At 38.2% G+C, this 19,057-nt stretch overlaps 1 protein-coding gene across 3 annotated transcripts in view; it reads left to right on the top strand.

Annotated features, from left to right (window-relative positions):
• LOC126457766 (cleavage and polyadenylation specificity factor subunit 1) overlaps positions 1-19,057 on the top strand; it is a 296,801-nt gene that overhangs the window by 34,244 nt on the left and 243,500 nt on the right. For all 3 annotated transcript variants that reach the window (XM_050094330.1, XM_050094331.1, XM_050094332.1), the window contains 2 exons: positions 12,368-12,582; positions 15,502-15,854. In XM_050094330.1, the coding sequence (XP_049950287.1) occupies positions 12,368-12,582; positions 15,502-15,854 (568 nt within the window). The remainder of the gene's footprint in view (positions 1-12,367; positions 12,583-15,501; positions 15,855-19,057) is intronic.

Here is a 19,057-nt window from a genome sequence, read left to right as displayed (position 1 = left end):
CGCGATAAATGCTGGCTAAGTATGCCGCAGAGATTGGGTAAAACTAAATTGGGACTCCATCTGGACCTGGTTACTTATTTGTTTCTGAGCCTCTCAGTTTCTTCTCTATGCCACAGATGCAAATTTCTGTGTCCACTGTGTGGAAGTGTGTATGACTGTTAAACAGCGATATGTTTGTACAATCCTCCCATGTGAATGATTTCTTAAACGTGAAGTTTAATACTTCAGCTTTCATTTGCTGTCGTCTGTTGCCACTACAGATTTGTCGATGGATAGAAACCTTTGGCTCGCTTGGTGATTTTACGTATGACCAGAGTCTTGTTGGATTCTTGGCAAGATCTTTTGCTAAGGTATGATGGAGGAAGTTGTTTTATGCTTCACACATTGATCTTCTTGTTGACACTTGAATTTCTACTAACTTAGATGCAGAGCTCCACACTGCTGTGAATAACTTCTGCAACCTGTATTCATTTGAACCTGCATTTACCATCTCTTTGTCTGGTTTAACTTACCCCCCCCCCCCTCCCACCACGACCACCACCACGACCACCACCACGACCACCACACACACACACACACACACACACACACACACACACACACACACACACACTCGCTCTCTTTCCTCCAGAGACATGATTCCTTCATGTCTCAGACTCAGAACGTGTCATATCATCTGATATCTTCTTTTTGTCAAATTGTACCACAAATTTATTTCCTTTTCAATTCTATTCGGTACTTCCTCATTAGTCCTTGTCTTCAGCATTCTTCTCTAGCATCACAGTTCAAAAGCTTCTATTATCGTCTTGTCCAGACTGCTTAGCAATCATGTCCTGCTTTCGTACAGTGCTGCACTCCATACAAATGCCTTCGGAATCCTTCTAACTCAAATTTATATTCCAAGTTACCAAATTTCTCTTCTTCAGAAATTATTTTCTTGCCATCACCAGTCTACTTTTTATGTCATCTCTATTTCAGCTATCATCAGTTACTTTACCAACCAAACAGCAAAATTTATATACTATTTTTAGTGTCTCATTACCTAATCTAATGCCCTCAGCATCACCTGATATAATTTGACATTATCCCCTTACCCTTGTTTTTATTTTGTTAAAGCTCATGTTACATTATCCTTTCAAGACGTTGCCCATTCCATTCATTGCACTCCCAAGTCCTTTTGCTGCCTCTTACAGAATTACAATACCATCTGCAAACCTCATGGTTTTTATTTCTGCTCCCTGAACTTTAATACCTTATGCAAATTTTTCGTTGGCTGCATTTACTGATTGTTTTGTGTTCAGATTGAATTACATGGGGTTAGGCTACAACCCTGTCTCACTCCTTCCAAATCACATCTTCCCTTGCATGCCCTTCAACTCTTACGCCTGCCTCTGGTTTTGTTACACCTCTGGTTTCTTTACAAGTAGTGTATAACCTTTCGCTCACTTCATTTTACCCATACTACCTTCAGAATCTCAAGAAATACATTCCAATCAACGTTGTTAAAAGCTTTCTCTATGTCTGCAAATGCTACAAATGTAGGTTTGCCTTTCCCAAACCTATTGTCTGACATTGCCTTGCAGTTTCCTACATTTCTCTGGAACGCGCACTGATCTTCCGTGAGGTCAGCCTCTGCCAGTAGTCCTACTGTTCCTTAGACTGATTGTGTCAGTATTTTGTAACCATAACTTTTATACTGATAGTCCATAATATTCACGTGTGTCAGGCCCTTCTTTTTGGAATTAGAATTATTACATTATTCTTGAAGCCTGGGAGGTATTTCCTAACTCATAGCATGCAAAAGAAAACACCCATAGTAGGCTGTACAATAATATCCTTTATTTGTTGTGCAATTGGGTCATTTCAACATTAAGTAATTTTGAAGCACTTATACATAAGCGTTATGTAGTTCATTGTACTTGTGTTGCATGCAGTCAAAAAGTCATTCATATGTGAAGCCATATGTGAAATAATCCATGTAAGATAAAACATCATCCTAGAGCTGTATAAGAGTTGCAGTTCATACACAGTATGGTACAGTTACACAGTTGTAGGGTGAAGTTTTCACTCTTAGTTTATGATGTAGATGTTTTATTTCACATATGGCTTCACATATGGAATGACTTTGATTGTTTTGCACATCACATATGACATATTGCATGATGCTTATGTATAAGTGTTTGAAAATGACTTGGTGTTGAAATTGCCCCATTCACAATGACTGGCTCTCCCAAGTATATGAGTTCTGATGGAATGTTGTTTACTCCAGCAGTGTTTTATCAGCTTAAGTCTTTCAATGCTCCGTCATATTCTGCTTGCTATATCATATCTCCTATCTCATTTTCATCAACTTCTCTTCCCTTTCTGTAATATTGCCATAGAGATCATTTCCTTTTATGTATTTCATCCACTTTTCAACTTTACCTTCATTGCTTAGAACTAGTTTCCCATTTGAGCTCTTGATATTGATGCACTGCTTTTCTTTTCTCCAGACGTCACTTTAATTTTCATGTAGGTGGTGTCTACATCCCTCCTAGTTACACATGGTTCTGTATACTTATATTTGTCCTCAAGTCATTCCTGCTTAGCCATTTTTCATATCCTGACAGTCTCATTTTTTAGATGTTTTTATTCCTTTTTGCCTGCTACATTTGGTGCCTTTTTATTTTTTTCTGTTTTATTCAGTATCTCCTGTGATATTGAGAGATTTGTACTAAGCCTTGTCTTTTTACCCATTTGATCCTCTGCAGTCGTCACTTTTTCATCTCCCAAAGCTACTTATTCCTCTTCTGTTATATTCCATTCCTCTGTTTTAGACAATTGTTGTTTAATGTTCTCTTTTGAACTCTCCACAACCTCTGGTTCTTTCAACTTATCTTAGTTCCATCTCCATAATTATCTAACTTTCTGCAAATTCTTCAGTTTTAATCTAAATTTCATAAACAGTAAATTAAGTCAGAGTCCACATTTGATCATGGAATTGTCTAACAGTTTAAATCTGGTTTCAAACAACTGTCTTACCATTATACACTGAAGAGCCAAAGAAACTGGTATACCTTCCTAATATCGTGTAGGCCCTCTGCGAGCAAGAAGTGGTGCTGCAACATGACATGGCATGAGCTTGACTAATGTCTGAAGTACCGTATTTACTCGAATCGAAGCCGCACTTTTTTCCGGTTTCTGTAATCCAAAAAACCGCCTGCGGCTTAGAATTGAGTGCAAAGTAAGTGGAAGTTCTGAAAAATGTTGGTAGGTGCCGCCACAACTAACTTCTGCCTTCGAATATATGTAGCGCTACACGGGCATGCTTTGCAGGCACAAAGATAAATACTGGCGCCAAAACCTCTGTGTCAGTAAATAAATTAAAAAAAGGTGGAAGACGAGCTTTTTTTCTCCGCCCCGAGTTTCGACCACTGCATTTTCATACGTTATCCAACGAAGTAAATACAAATTCCATATTGTTCATCTTCGAATGTTGCAGCATTTCAATGTACTATGAAAATTCGACTGACCAGACTGTTTGGGATGTTTGTCAATATGGCCAACTCTACGTTCTGAATTTTTTCCTACCTGTGACAAGAGATGGTTGCTAATAGGAACTTTTATGAATTGTGAATCACATGCAGTATTCTCTTCATCATAAGAATAATATGAATATAAACATTTTGCTATGTATTGTTTCGTGTTTGCTGCTATATCATTTAAATCCTGTCTGCCTAATAAACTACGAAACAACAGCAAACACGGAAGAATATACATATCATGTCATGTTTATATTCGTATTATTCTTATGCGTAATAGTGATACAGCCAGAAATGAAGCACAGCAATTGACTAGATTTTTAAATCTAAGATGACTCTAATTTCTGTGCGGAATGTAAAGTACTAAAGAGGCGTCTGCAAAGATTTTCAAACAGAGAAAAATTTTTGCTAAACTCTCGTTCAGAACATCTTCTATCATACGCAGTCTATTATTTGGTTCTTGTTGATCATTTTCAAAGAAAGCAGCAGTGTAAGTAACAACAAATAGCAGTCTCTTGCCATTGTTCCGCTAATGAGACGATTCCTCTCTCCCTTTTTTTTTTTTTTTTTTTTTTTAAATTGTAAGCGGCGTTAGCACGCTCAAAAGCAAGCCATGCCACGAGCGGCGACAGGCCTTAAACACTCATTATCAGAATGCGACAAACAATGCATTACACAGTACAATAAAGCATTTTCAGCTTAGAGTGACGTAAACACCTATACCAAAGAGAATAGCACTTATCAGATCAAAGAAAAATAAGCAATCAATTCAAACCAGACGAAGCACGTGAAAAAGGAAGGGTACCCGTATAAATACGGACGGAGCACCTGACGCCTGGTAAGCTTAACTGCTAAGCTTACGATTCGAACCAAACTACTGTAGCTGTATCGTCATTCAATTTGGAGGTGCGGCCTAAAACTTTTCTCTCCCCTTGAATTTCGAGTCTCAAATTTCAGGTGCGGCTTAGATTTGGGAAAATTTTTTTTCCTTGATTTCGAGTCTCATTTTTCAGGCGTGACTTAGATTCGAGTGCGGCTTAGATTCGAGTAAATATGGTAGTACTGGAGGGAATTGACACCATGAATCCTGCAGGTATATCCATAAATCCATAAGAGTATGGGCGAGTGGACATCTCTTCTGAGCAGCACCTTGCATCCCAGATATGCACAGTAATGTTCATGTCTTTGGAGTTTTGTGGCAAGCGGAAGTTTTTAAACCCAGAAGAGTGTTCCTGGAGACACCTTATAGCCATTCTGGACGTGTGTTGCATTGTCCTGATGGAATTACCCAAGTCCGTCAGAATGCACAGTGGATTTGAATGGATGCAGGTCATCGGACAGGATGCTTACATACCTGTCACCTGTCAGTCGTATGTAGATGTATCAGGGGTCCCATAGCACTCCATCTGCACACACCCCACACCATTACAGTCTCCACCATCCTGACCAGTCCCCTGCTGACGTGCAGGATCCATTCATTCATGAGGTTGTCTCCTTACCCGTACATGCCCATCTGCTCGATACAATCTGAAATGATACTCATCCGACCAGGCAACATGTTTCCAGTCATCAACAGTCTAATGTCGGTGTAGATGGGCCCAGGTGAGGTGTAAAGATTTGTGTCGTGCAGGCATTAGGTGTACACGAGTGAGCATTTGGCTCCGAAAACCCATATTGATGATGTTTTGTTGGATTGTTTGCACGCTGACATTTGTTGATGGCCCAGCATTGAAATCTGCAACAATTTGCGGAAGGGTTGCATTTCTGTCACGTTGAATGATTCTCATCAGTTGTCATTGGTCGCATTCTTGCAGGATCTTTATCTGCTTGTAGCGATGTCAGAGATTTGATGTTTTACAAGATTCCTGATATTCATGGTACACTCGTGAATGGTGGTATGGGAAAATCCCCACTTCATTGCTACTTCGAAGATGCTGTGTCCCATTGATCGTGTGCTGACTGTAACACCATGCTCAAACTCACTTAAATCTTGAAAACCTGCCATTGTAGCAGCAGTAAGTGATCTAACAACTGTGTGAGACACTTGTTTTATATAGACATTGCTGACCGTGGCGCTGTTTTCTGCTTGTTTACATACATCTATATTTGATATACCAGTTTCTTTGGCACTTCAGTGTATAATCAGTTTGAAACTTTCCAGTCTCCAACCAGCTTCCTCTTTCATTCTTTTCCTCTTGTCCTCATATTCTCCTACTATTTTTCCTTCTCTTCCACCTCTCGCTGTGGGGGGATAATCAAATGAAAACCCAACACCCTCCACAGTGGGACCATAGAATGGTTCCATTGAAATGTAATCACAACATGCGTTAAGACATTTATCCCACTGGGAGACGAGATGATTTTGTAAATCATCATCGCTCGCTGACTAATCCACAACTGCACCTACTCTGCATTTCGTTGTCCGACTGAAATCGATGTCCATACATGTCTTTCTTCAGGTCACGGAAGATGTGAAAATCACACAGTGAATGATCCGTATTGTATGGAGGGTGTTGTAGTGTTAAGTGTTTCCCAATGACATTGCTGAACCATAGCCTTTGTCCGATTGGCATTTTGGGTGTGGCCATTATCATGCAACAGGATGGTCCTGTCCGACAGCATTCCTGGTGTTTTGACGTTATGATGTGTCGCAGTTTCTGCAAAGTGTCTTCATAATGTTGCAGATTGATTTTGAGTCCATATTTGAGGAGCCCAATGAGCAGAGGGCCCCTGCAGTGACAGGAGGAGGTTATTATATTATAACCTTACTAGAACTTGTGTGAACAGCTTTGGATTTCTTTTGTGGAGGAGGTAGGGATGTTTCCACTGGTAGCTTTTCTGCTTGCCCTTGGACTCGAAATGCTGGTGCCATGTGAGGTCCTGATGAACTCCTTATTCGTCTCTGAATAACTACTGCAACCTATATCCTCCTGAATCTACTTACTGCATTCATCTTTCGGTCTCCCTCTACAATGTTTACACACCCTTCCCAGTTCTCCACCCCCACCCACATACACTTCCCTCCAGTACTAAACTGATGATTCCTTGACATCTCAGTGTGTGTCCTATCTTCTGATGTCTTCTCTTAGTCAAGTTGTGCCACAATTTCTTTTCTCCCAAGTTCTATTCAATACCTCTTCATTAGTTATATGATCTATCCATCTACTGTTCAGCATTCTTTTGTAGCACCATATTTCAAAAGTTTCTGTTCTCTTCTTGTGTGAATTGCTTGAAGGTATGTGCATCAGTTTTTATTGTCAAAAGTAATAACACATTCAGAGGTGAAACAATGCTGTAAATATGATTACAGCTGGATTCAATTACAATAGTGTGTAATGATTTTCGAGGATGCAGTTAGGCAGCAGCCTAATAGTACAGCTTTAATTGCTGTGATTGAAGTGACCAGTGATCGTATTTTCAGTCTTTCTTCTTCTCTGAATTTTTTATTACTTTCAACATTATAAACTGATCCAGTAACTTTCACCGATCCACCTGCCAAGCCCCTGATTAATTTAAAAAAAATTGATACATTGCATTTAAATGGAGATTGCTTGACAAGACATCTGTGTGGTTTTCACTATATGTATGGAGTAAAGAAGCTTATTACAAATGTAAATGAACTCATCGTTTGGAGTTTTAATTATGCCGCTGTACTGTGTGGAAGTAATAAAAAATAACTCCTATATTGTAAAAGCTGTGTCTGTTTTTGAATATATCAAATTGACACAATTATTATTATTTCTTTATATTAACATAACACAAGATACTTGTTCAATGTCATATTGGAAAAGTTGCTTGCTTTGACACATTTTACATGTCGATTCTAACAGTCGATATCTGCCTCCGTGAGAGTTGCACCTTCTATATATATATCGCTTGCAATGTTCTTCCATATTACTGAAAGTTTTTGTTTTAATAGTTAAGTCTGTGTGTTTTGGGTACTGATCTTGTTGCATCATTTCAAAAACTGCTGCATCTTTGTCTGTTCTTGATAACACAAATGGATCATTTTATAAACTGCACACTTCTTCTTGAAGATGAATTCTAACACCTTCAAGACTAATTTTCAACGGATTGTTAAAGAACATGATATCCAATTCTAGAGATTTGTATCTTGAAAATTTTACTTCCCTGTATTATTGTTTCAGTTCACAGCAACTTGGGAAATGACATAAATTTTCCCTCTTTATTTGCAATTTAAACAACACAAGTTTACATGAGAATCTATTAATATTTGTACACATACCAGGAATAGTGTGTTCCTTTCCATCCAAATGCAAATCCAAATTATTTAAATGATTTGTAAAATCTTTTAGGAATACCAATTTCAATAAAAATATACTTTATCAGCTTATTTTTAAACACTTTAGTATCCAATACATGTCCATATTCTGCCTCAACATTTTCCAAAAGATATCTAAATTTTCGATGAGATAGTGGTCAGTTTCCTCTTTGTATTATATTCATAGTTTTCAGTACATCTTTCATTGTGGCCGACATTCTGACACATTTCCCACATAGCGCCTCCTGATGAATATTCAGCGAAAAGTTAAACAGTTTATTCAGTTTTTTCTTAGTTGACCAACGGAGCCATTTGTGTTACTGACTGTAACTGATGCACTGTCGGTGCAAATTGAAGAGTATTTTTCCAAACCATCAATTATACCAAAAAGTACCGAGCGAGGTGGTGCAGTGGTTAGCACACTGGACTCACATTCGGGAGGACGACGATTCAGTCCCGCATCCGGCCATCCTGATTTAGGTTTTCCATGATTTCCGTAAAACGCTCCAGGCAAATGCTGGGATGCTTCCTTTGAAAGGGCACGGCCGACTTCCTTGCCCGTCCGTCCCTAATCTGATGAGACCGATGACCTTGCAGTTTGGTCTCATCCCCCAAACAACCCAACCCCTTCTCAAAAAAGTAATTGAGTAAAAACTGTTCGGTCAGTACTCTCATCCACACACAAAGAATTACATTGACAGTGTGCAATTAAATTGTGTAGTTTAATTTTTTTATGCTTTCATCTATATCAAGAATTTGACTTTTTACAGTGTTTTGTGTGAAAGCAACTGTTTCAAACTGTTCAGAGGCATCGTTGTAACCAAATGCTTTTGCCATTCCTGTTGCGCATTCTTTCATGAGTACACCATCACTGAAGCATTAAACTTTTGCCAATTTTAAGTATAAGGGCTATTCAGAAAGTAGGGAACATTTTGGCATTAAAAAAAAAAAAACTAAGCATAAGAAATACATTTTATTATATACATCTGAAAGAGCAACTGATATACTACTTTTGCATATAGCCACCAAACACATTGAGGCACTTATCATAGCAGTGGACAAGCTTTGAAAGACCGTCGTCGTAAAATTCTTCCGCTTGAGATTTCAGCCAGTGAGTTACGCCCGCCTGGAGTTCACGTCTTCATGAAAGCGCTGCGTTGCAACCCAGTCTTTCATCTTGGTAAACAAGTGGAAGTCGCTTGGTACGAGATCGGGGCTGTAGGGCGAATGAGGGAAAATTTCCCATTTGAATGAATTAAGGAGTTCTTTAGTGCAGTTTGCCGCGTGAGGTAGGGCATTGTCATGTAAAAACAAAATTTTGGATGTCAGTTTTCCTCGGCGTTTGTTTTGAACTGCTCTTCTAAGACTGTGCAAAGTTTGGCAGTATCGGGCAGAATTTATGGTTCCTCCACGTTTGAAAAAATCAATAAGAAGCACACCTTGGCTATCCCAAAAAACTGTCGCCATCAACTTTGTTGCTGACAAGGTTTGCAAACATTTTCTTGGTTTTTGGGGGGACCTTGTGTGCCCCCACTCCATGGACTGGAATTTTGTCTTGCAATTGACTTGTTTCACCCAAGTCTCGTCACTGGTTACGATTCGATCCAGTAATGAATCACCACATTTGTGGTAGACCTCCTGAAATGTCAGCGTTGCCCCCATTCGCTGATCTTTATAATGCTCTGTAAGCATTTTGGGCACCTATCGTGCACATAATTTGTGGTAGCCTAGCTTTTGAGTGACAAGTTCAAACAACAAAGTCCGTGAAACTTGTGGAAAAGAAAGCAAAAGCTCCATTATTGTGAAGCAACAGTTTTCACGAATTGTTTCATCAACTTTAGCGACAAGATCGTCAGTCACAATGCTCGGGCATCCACTCTTCTCTTCATCATGAATGTTGGTTCGACCATTTTTAAACCGAATGCACTATTTCCAGATGGAACATACACTCATTACATTGTTTCTGTACACTTTGCACAGTTCACGATAAATTTCTATAGGTTTTAACAATATGCGAGAAGGGAAGTTGCTACTCACCATATAGCAGAGAAGCTGAGTCGCGATAGGCACAATAAAAATATTCACACAATCATAGCTTTTGGCCATTAAGGCCTTTGTCAGCAGTACACACACACACACACACACACACACACACACACACACACACACACACACTCACGCAAGCGCAACTTGCACACATGTCTGCAGTCTCACAGAGCTGAAACTACACTGTAGTGTACACTGTAATGTAGTTTCAGCTCTCTCAGACTGCAGATGTGTGTGCAAGTTACGCTCTTGCGCGGCGCGCTCTTGCGCGTGCTGCTGGCAAAGGCCTTAATCGCCGAAAGCTATGATTGTGTGAATCTTCTCTCGTATTGTTACATTCCATCCTGAATTTTCCATTGTTTGATTCTATAGGTTTTAGGTTTTTTGCCAACAAAAACCTTATCATAGACCGCACCTCACAACTGGCGGGATTTTCAATTGCATAGTACATTTCAAATTCGAATATTGAAAAAACCAGATGCGCAGACATTCCCGCTGTCACGGATGGATGTCGACTGAGCTGTCGAGCACGCACATACCAAAATAAGCGCGATCGGCACGTGCCAAGCAGCGTTTGATGGAAACGTTCCCTATTTTCTGAAGAGCTCTCGTATAATACTGCATATGATACAGTGAAAACCCTTCTCTATAAGACTAGAAGGTTTAGTCAACTCTTGTACCTTTTGCCTAAATTTGTTCACTGAAGCTCAGAGTTTGTCATGAGTCTAACATCTGTGTGTTGCTTCATGGAGCGAAGAGGAATATCGAGCAAGATTATGTCCTTCGTTTTGGCTTAAACAATTTTACATATTAAAAATTGAGGTTTTTCATTGGGCTTGTGAACAAACGAGTAGTTTATCTCGGCATTGAAAACAGGGTTTTCAGTATTCTTTCTTATTGACATTCTTGAGAATTGTATTAGAAAAATAGCTGCTGTTGTAACAAAAGAGAAGACCTGAATAAAAGTGCAATATTAGGAAGAGTAAATCTGAACAAAACACTGAGAGCAAGCAGCGCCTCTTCGAAGTTGGGCAGCCAGTGAGTATGCGAGGGACTATGCTTTGAGGAAACAGTTGAAGAAATTTTCCCCCCACTCGATTGCTGATAAGTAAACAAACCAAAGGCTTGGACGTGGTTGTGATGCCAGTGCACGAATAGAGTTGGAGGGGGTGAAGCAATCACTGGAGGGGAATGACTTGTGTGTGATGCTTTGCCAGTATCCTCCGTTTCAAGACACTCTCCATTCCTTTCAACTGCTCTTCCATGTCAATTGCTGTGACTGACAGAATTACAGTGTTATCAGCAAACCTCATAGTTTATATTCCTTCTCCTTAAAAAAAAATTATCTCCAAATTTTTCTTTGGTTTCTTTTACTGCTTGCCCAGGGTAAAGACTGAATATCTTTAGGGATAGGCTACAACGCTGTCACACACCCTTGTCAATGCTTTCCTTTCATACCCTTCAAATCTTGTAACTGCCTTCTGCTATCTGTACAAGTTGCATATAACCTTTAACTCTCTGTATTTTATCTCTCCTACCTTCAGAATTCCATTGTTTATTCCAGTCAGTATAAAAGTAGACTTGCCTGATTAAGCCGACCTAACGTACCATGCACCAACCTGTAGAATGACAGTTTTGTTTTTCATGATGACAACATCCTCCTGATTATTCCCCACTCAGAGAGCCAATGGGGGGCTTTTTTACCTCTGCAGTATTTTACTCAGGAGAATGCCATCATCATTTAACCACAGCATGTCTTTGGGGGGAAGGTGGGGGAAAACACGGCTATAGTATTCCCTTTTTTTCAGCCATTTGCAGTACCAGCAAAACAAGGCTGTTGTTGGCTGATGTTACAAGGCCAGATCAGTCAGTCATTCAGACTCTTGCTGCTGCAACTATCTAAAAATCTGCTGCCCCTCTAGAGGAACCACATGTTCATCTGGCCTGTCCAGACACACCTCTATTGTAGTTGCAACTACGGTATGACTATCTGTATCATTGAGGCACACAGGCCGCTCCACACAGGCAATGTCCATGGTTCATGTGGGCTGTTTGTGATTTATATCGTTACAGAAATACCTCAGAAAGAAAATATTGTCACTGACAGAGTATTTGAATTGTGTAAACTACAATTTGTGTATATAAACTGCTCTCTTAATAAGACTTTAGATTCCTTAACAAAACAAATGGATGTGTAACCACTTGAGGCAGCTGGTAGCCATGAGATGATTCATTCATACATTTCTTCTTATGTTTCTGATTTTCTGGATAAAGCAGAAAGATTACTGAAGTGTAGTTGTGCCTTCATTTTTCCAGTAAGAAAACAAAAATAAAATTATGCACTCCTGTAGGAAATTCACACATGGTGGATAAAACAGCAAAGGTATAACATTTTTTAAGCTTGTTCATCTTCCTCATGAGAGTTTTTTAATGGTTGTAGTGAATGTTTGGTTGCGTACATAACATTTTTGAATGTATCTTCAAAATAACATGTTAGTAATCGGTTTTCACTTTTCAGAAAACAGACCACCAAAAATGAAACTGGAATGTTTAGCCACATACACATTGTTTGGGAATGTCATGTCAATGCAGGCTGTTAGCCTTGCTGGCTCCTCGAGAGATTCTTTACTTCTTAGCTTTCGTGATGCAAAGCTAAGTGTTGTTGAATATGATCCAGAGATCCATGACTTGCGGACACTGTCTCTACACTATTTTGAAGAAGAGGAGATGAGGGTATGTTTCATTATGTGTGATTAAATGAAAACTGAATATTTTCTTCTCAAAGAGTATAAAGACTATTTTGAAAGCTATCGTAGTGGTTCACTTTGTAAATCCAAAACGACTCTTTAAAAGAAAAACTGGACTAACTAATCAGAAAATAAATGAATGAAGAAAATAAAAGCAACTTTGGCTTTCAAATGTTTCTCTTCCAAATCAGCAAGAAGTCTCTATTTTGTTCTACTATAATTTGAAAGTAAGGAATGTTTGAAAACTTCAAAGGCTAGTGGCATTGCCCCATATATACAAGTGACATAATTTTTTGTACACCACAACTGCTGTTGGAATTTCGTTATCTCTTATAATAATTTTTTCGTCCATTTTACTGCAAGTACCAATGGATAATAATCTGATGATCGTAACTAGTAGTGCATTAAAGACTTTTTGACAGCAGCTCTGGATGGATGAAAGACATGTCACATATACATTATAAAAGGTTTCACAAAACTTAGGTTCAAAATTATATGATTTGTGGAGGATACCAAACTGAGTACTTTTAAATAAGGGATCAGTAACTCAGAATTAATGTTATCTTTAGTACTGACATAAAAATGTAACTTGATACAACAATGTAAGTTTATAATAATTGTTCTGAGTTGCGACTGCCAGTTTCAATGCATTTGTTACAACATAAGTTAACCCGCCCGCAGAACTAAATTCTGTACCCATTGCTTCCACATTTTGTTTCTGATAAGATTTTAATTAATGCTCCTCCATTACTTCCTACACTGTATTCTTTTATGTGTGCATTTGTCACAAATTGACCAGTGCTATTGATGAATTTCTCCTACATTATCCAACACCATATTCTCAAATTCTACTGTACAGGCAGTTCTTTGATGAGACCGTGTGACAGTTCTGTGTATAAGTTTCTGTCCATGGCGAAAATTTCTTCCGCTTATGATAATGCCTGTCGTGAAACTTTTCTTGGAACTTTTGTTCATCTTTTGGGGACAACAGTGTGCTGCACCATACATTAAATGCATACGTCAAAGTTTCTATACGAGTGATGCTCCATCTCCAATAACCAATCGTGGTAAATGCCGCTGTATGTGCATCAGAGATGAATTGTGTTTTATCTTGTTTTCATGTTAGTGCCGCCATAATAGTTTGTTATTATGAAACATAAGTAGTTTAGAAACACATGCCTCATATGTATTGCTAATTGATAAGCCAGTACAGGGTGAGGCAGAAAGAACTCCTCAATTTGAGAGGCAGCAGGCAGCGACATAGTAGAGCGGTTGGGGGGCATGTCCTTAAGTCGCTGCATACATGCCATTTAATAGCTGCATACGTGCCATTTTCAGTGTACACCATGCTTGATCAGGTTAACATCACACATTTGTCATTGAACTGTTTATTGAAAATGGCGGATTGCCAATAACTGCTCAGTGTACTTCCTGTATTCACTTCACGCTCAGTCAACGGAACCCTGTTCCCAGTAAGAAAACCATTTATCATAGGTTTCAAATTTTTGAGAGGTGGGGTCTGCATTGAAATATAAACTTCAAGATCAGTTATGGACTGCTACAGGCCCAGAAAATGTTTCTGCAATGAGAGGTTCAGTTCAACAATTTCCTTGATGTTCCTTGAGAAAGTGGGCGTTAGCCATACAATTACCTGATCAAAGTGTGAGAAGAATCTGGCCTTGAGATTTGAAAATGCAACCTTACAAGATTGTTTTGGTTCAAGAACTGAATGGAAGAGATTACGTTGTCCGTACAACATTGTGTCAAGACATGCTTGTGAACGTTCAGTAAGAAGATGGTGTGATTTTTTTTTTCTGACAAGGTACATTTTCATCTGCCAGGTACAACCAACAAACAAAATTACCGGGGTTGGTGTGAAAATGACCCCCAGGAACTCCATCAACGATGACTCCACAATCCTATGGTAACAGTGTGGTGTATAGTTTCTAATTTTGGTGTGATTGGCCTTTATTTTTTTTAGTTTTATTTTTTTTGAAGAAAATGGTGAGAGTGTTAACTGTAAGCAGCAATCACTACTGTGCCATGCTCCTGCAGTGAAAACTAGGCGAAGTGTTTAATGGTCTGAAAGTGTGTGGTTCCCCAATAGTGCAACAGCCGCACAGCATGTCAGTCACTTGCATTGGTGAGGGAAGTGTTTCTTGGACATGTCATTTCTTTGCATGGTGATATTGGGTGGCCACCATGTTCGCCAGACTTGACATCCTGTGACTTTTTTCTGTGGGGCTACCTCAAGTACAAGGTGTACCAAGATCACCATTAAACTTTAGAAGCCCTCTAGGAAATGATAATTTAAAAAGTTGAAGCAATCACATCTGACAGGACTTGTTGAGTAATGAACAGCTTCAGAGAACAACTCATTAACAATGGTGGCAGCCATTTGCGTGACACATAGTTTAAAACACATTTATCATGTATTCTTAAATGACATTATGTTTGTTCTTAGATAATAAAAATAAAAATGTCCTACCTTACTTGGTTTCATTTTTCTAAGCTTCTTTCTGCTGCACCCTGTACTACGTGAGACAGTGACTTCCACCTTTTCGTTTCTTATCTCATAAGAGTAAATTTAGAATATGGTGTTGAATCTAAAAATGTGAGAAACTTGTATAATAGCCTCCATCCCTCTTTCTTGCTTTCTTAATCCCTGTTCCTATCCTCATCCTATAATTGTCTCCTCCTCCATCTCCCGTGTCATGTCATTGCCATCCTTAGGAATAGTAAAATAAATGGAGTGGCAAGAAATGAATAATTAAGGAAAACAGTTGGTATAAGCATTGTATTCTGTTTCATACATATGTATGAAGCACTACCTGTAACAGTGGTGTAAATAATTTTACTGTTGTTGTTGTTTGTATTGTAATTTATAAAACATCTTACTTCATAGGGTGGCTGGACTCATCATTACCATATTCCAATGGTCCGTGTCGATCCAGAGGGTAGGTGTGCAGCTATGCTGGTGTATGGACGCAAACTGGTGGTTCTGCCTTTCAGGCGAGAAACAGCTCTGGATGATCCAGATTTGGTGTTGCTTGGGGAGGCCTCAAAACCCATAATAGGTTCAGCTGTAAACTCTCAGAATGCAAATGCAAGTTCTAAACTTCCTGTTTTGGCATCATACATGATTGTTTTGAAAGAACTTGATGAAAAAATGGATAATGTCATTGATGTGCAGTTTCTTCATGGTTACTATGAGCCGACTCTACTGATTTTGTATGAACCAGTGAAAACATTTCCAGGGTCAGTTTCCTTCAAGCTATTATTTTGATTTATTGCCAATATTGATAAGCAAAGAAAAGAATTGATCATGCATTACAGGCATTAATAGTCAGTGTTTGATTACTTGATGACATCTGAGTTTTAAAATTTAAGCATTAGTTTAAGGTATATTTTTCTGCCTGATGTTTTGTTTCATCCAGTGGGATGCATCATCAGAGACCATCTGATATTTCTCTGCTTGAAAAGTAAATCCTTTACTGGTAAATCTAATAATCCATTTTGTTATCTCTACCAGTAAAGTATTCAAAGTGACCAATTTTTTAAGGATTAAAAGTCATATAATTGAACCATCATATCCTCTGCTGTGTCTCCCCCAACAAAATATGCCTTAAACAATGGCTTCAATGACAAGAACCAGCTGTCACAAAGAGAACAAGAATTGGTTTTGTCAGACAGGAAAGTCCAGGTTAGAAAACCAGTAATATTACGAAAAGATAGATTGCTACTCACTGTACAGATAACACAATGAGTTGCAGGCTGAATGAAAAAAAACTCACTGCGTCATCTTTACAGTGTATAGCAGGCTATTCTTTTCACAATATTGTAGAATTGGTTTTGTGTTTATTTTGACATTATTTCATACCATGAATTAATATGGACTTGATTCTTCATTTCCTATCAGAAATATTTACACTCTTTATTACCACGTTTTATGAGCTATATTTTAGTTATACTTATTTGTTTATGATTTTAATAATCACGATTATTAAGGCTACTTTAAGATATGATATTGGTGTATGGTTGAGATGCACAGAAAAGTTAAAAAAAAAAAAAAATTGTAAGACAAGGATTCTGCTGAAAACGTTCACTAGATGAATAAAGCAAGAATAAAGCATGCAAATATGTATTTAGATTCAAAAAATAGAGAGAGAGATACATATCAAGCTAAGGAAAATCCAGTATGGAATAGTGACAGTATTATGAAAAGGTTACATTGTTACTCACCATATAGTGGTGCAGGCAGGCACAACAAAAAGACTGCTAAACAAGTATGCTTTCAGCCAAAAGGCCTTCTTCTGAATTAGACAACATGCAAACATGCACATTCATGCAAACGCAACTCTCACACTGATGACCACTGTCTCTGGCAGCCAAAAGCTTACTTGTTCAGCTGTCGTTTTATTGTGCCTGTCTGTGACTCAACATATCCTCTATCTGGTGAGTAGCAAAGAGAGATGTATAACATATGGATACTGTAAAAAAGGGAACAGCCATTGTTAGTTTGTGATTATAAGTGTTTTTTGCGTATTCAGTTCATATAGGTTACTCACTGAAATAGGTTATGCAGCTTTTCATTAAAGGAAGTATGATTTTCATAGTGTAGAACATAAATTTACTCTTAGGTTAAGTGTACTCAAACCCTAAATTTTCCATCTGATGTTGAAAATAGTTCTTTATTTAATGCTAGATTCACTTAACTTCCAAGTGGCTGGATGATATTGCCATACATAAATAAAGCATTGGTTAATTTTGACTCAGATACTCACTTAGGCAATTTTCACCCAAATGTATTACAAACAAAATTTGATCACTAGAAAGACAGTTATTTAAACATTTTATTATATTTTAACAGTGAATAATGCTTTTTGTTTAGCTTAAACTGTCTTTAACATTGTGGAAGAAGAAACAAAATGTTTCTGACCTGTAACTGAACAGTAGAAAATCCTGAAAGGAAAAACAACAATGTGAAAAGAATAGGTGACTACTTTGCCACACAGAGGAGTGTTGAGTCTCAGACAGGCACAATGAAAAATAATGCTCAAAATGTTTACATCTCTAGCATTCTTTTTCATTGTGCCTGTGTGCGACTCAGTGCCTCCTTTATATAGCAAGTAGGACTCTTATCTCTTCCGTATTGTTGTTTTTCTCGCCTTTAACTGATAGATGCATGGCGCACAGAAACATGTAACAGCGCGCGCATGCTCACACACACACACACACACACACACACACACACACACACACACACACACACACACACATACACATATTACTAGCTAATCAACTACTGCTCTTTTTCCAATGTATGTACACACACAATTGTACAGACATCGAAATGCAGCCATCCACAACTGGTAACCTGTATGTAAGACACAACCCATTTGTTTAATTTTCTTAAATACATTGAAGATATTGTAGAAGGGCAAGAAATTAAACCATAATTCTCATCCAGGCAATATGAATTACTTTTTTAGTATGTGTAATTGTTGTAGGGAAGGGATGTACCATACTTGACATTATTTATTGTTTCTATGGTAGTTACAACTTGAATTGGCTTGCAACCTTTCATTCATAGATTTACTGGTAACTTGAACACTGCAGTCACATGTAATGGAAATGCCTGCAGTGACTGTGTGTGTAGCTTTCTTAAAAGATCAGCTATGATATCAATGAATTTACTAACAACTTCTGCTTTGCATCAGATCTTTCAGGTATTCTTTGTGGATTCAAAGTGTGTCTTTTGCTTGATTACATTGGTAAAATGCTTACTGTTTTGTAACCTAAATTTGGTTTCTTTAAGGAAAATCAAACCAGAAATGCTGGCAGATATAGTCTCTGCTTTCAGGAAAGTGAAAGAATAAATGAAAAGCTAATATTTTCAGTAACAAATTGATGACCTCATGATCGTAACTTCCAGTCTAATATTGTCACACTGGTCTCACATTCGAGAGAGCGATGGTTCAAATGTGCATTCAGCCACCCTGATTTAGGTTTTTTGTGATTTCTGTAAATTGCTTTAGGCAAATTCCGGGATGGTTCCTTTGAAAAGGCACAGATGATTATTTCCTTCATCATTCTTGAAATGCTCCAAGTGTGTTCTCCATCTCTAATGACCTCATTGTTAATGGGACATTAAACTCTAACCTTCCTTCCTTCCTTCTAAATACCAAAGACAAGTATACAGAAAAGATCCTCCTAATTTTACTTTATCACTGTCTTGAAGGAAGCTAAAAGACTGAAATTTCCAATTAGAATCTGTGCACAAATATGATAGAAGACTGAATCTCCCATGGCAAGAGTCTTCTTGAAACATATTCTCAGTGTGTGTTAAACCTTCCCTTAAAACACAATGTTGCTTTATGCTAACACATCTGGGCTCTATGGTGAACCTATATGGAAAAACATTCATGCAACACAGTAACTTACATGTATGTCATCATTTT

Source organism: Schistocerca serialis, chromosome 2, assembly GCF_023864345.2.
Source record: "Schistocerca serialis cubense isolate TAMUIC-IGC-003099 chromosome 2, iqSchSeri2.2, whole genome shotgun sequence".
NCBI lineage: Eukaryota > Metazoa > Arthropoda > Insecta > Orthoptera > Acrididae > Schistocerca > Schistocerca serialis.
Note: the sequence above shows the minus strand (reverse complement) of the source record. Positions and strands in the feature narration are given on the sequence as shown.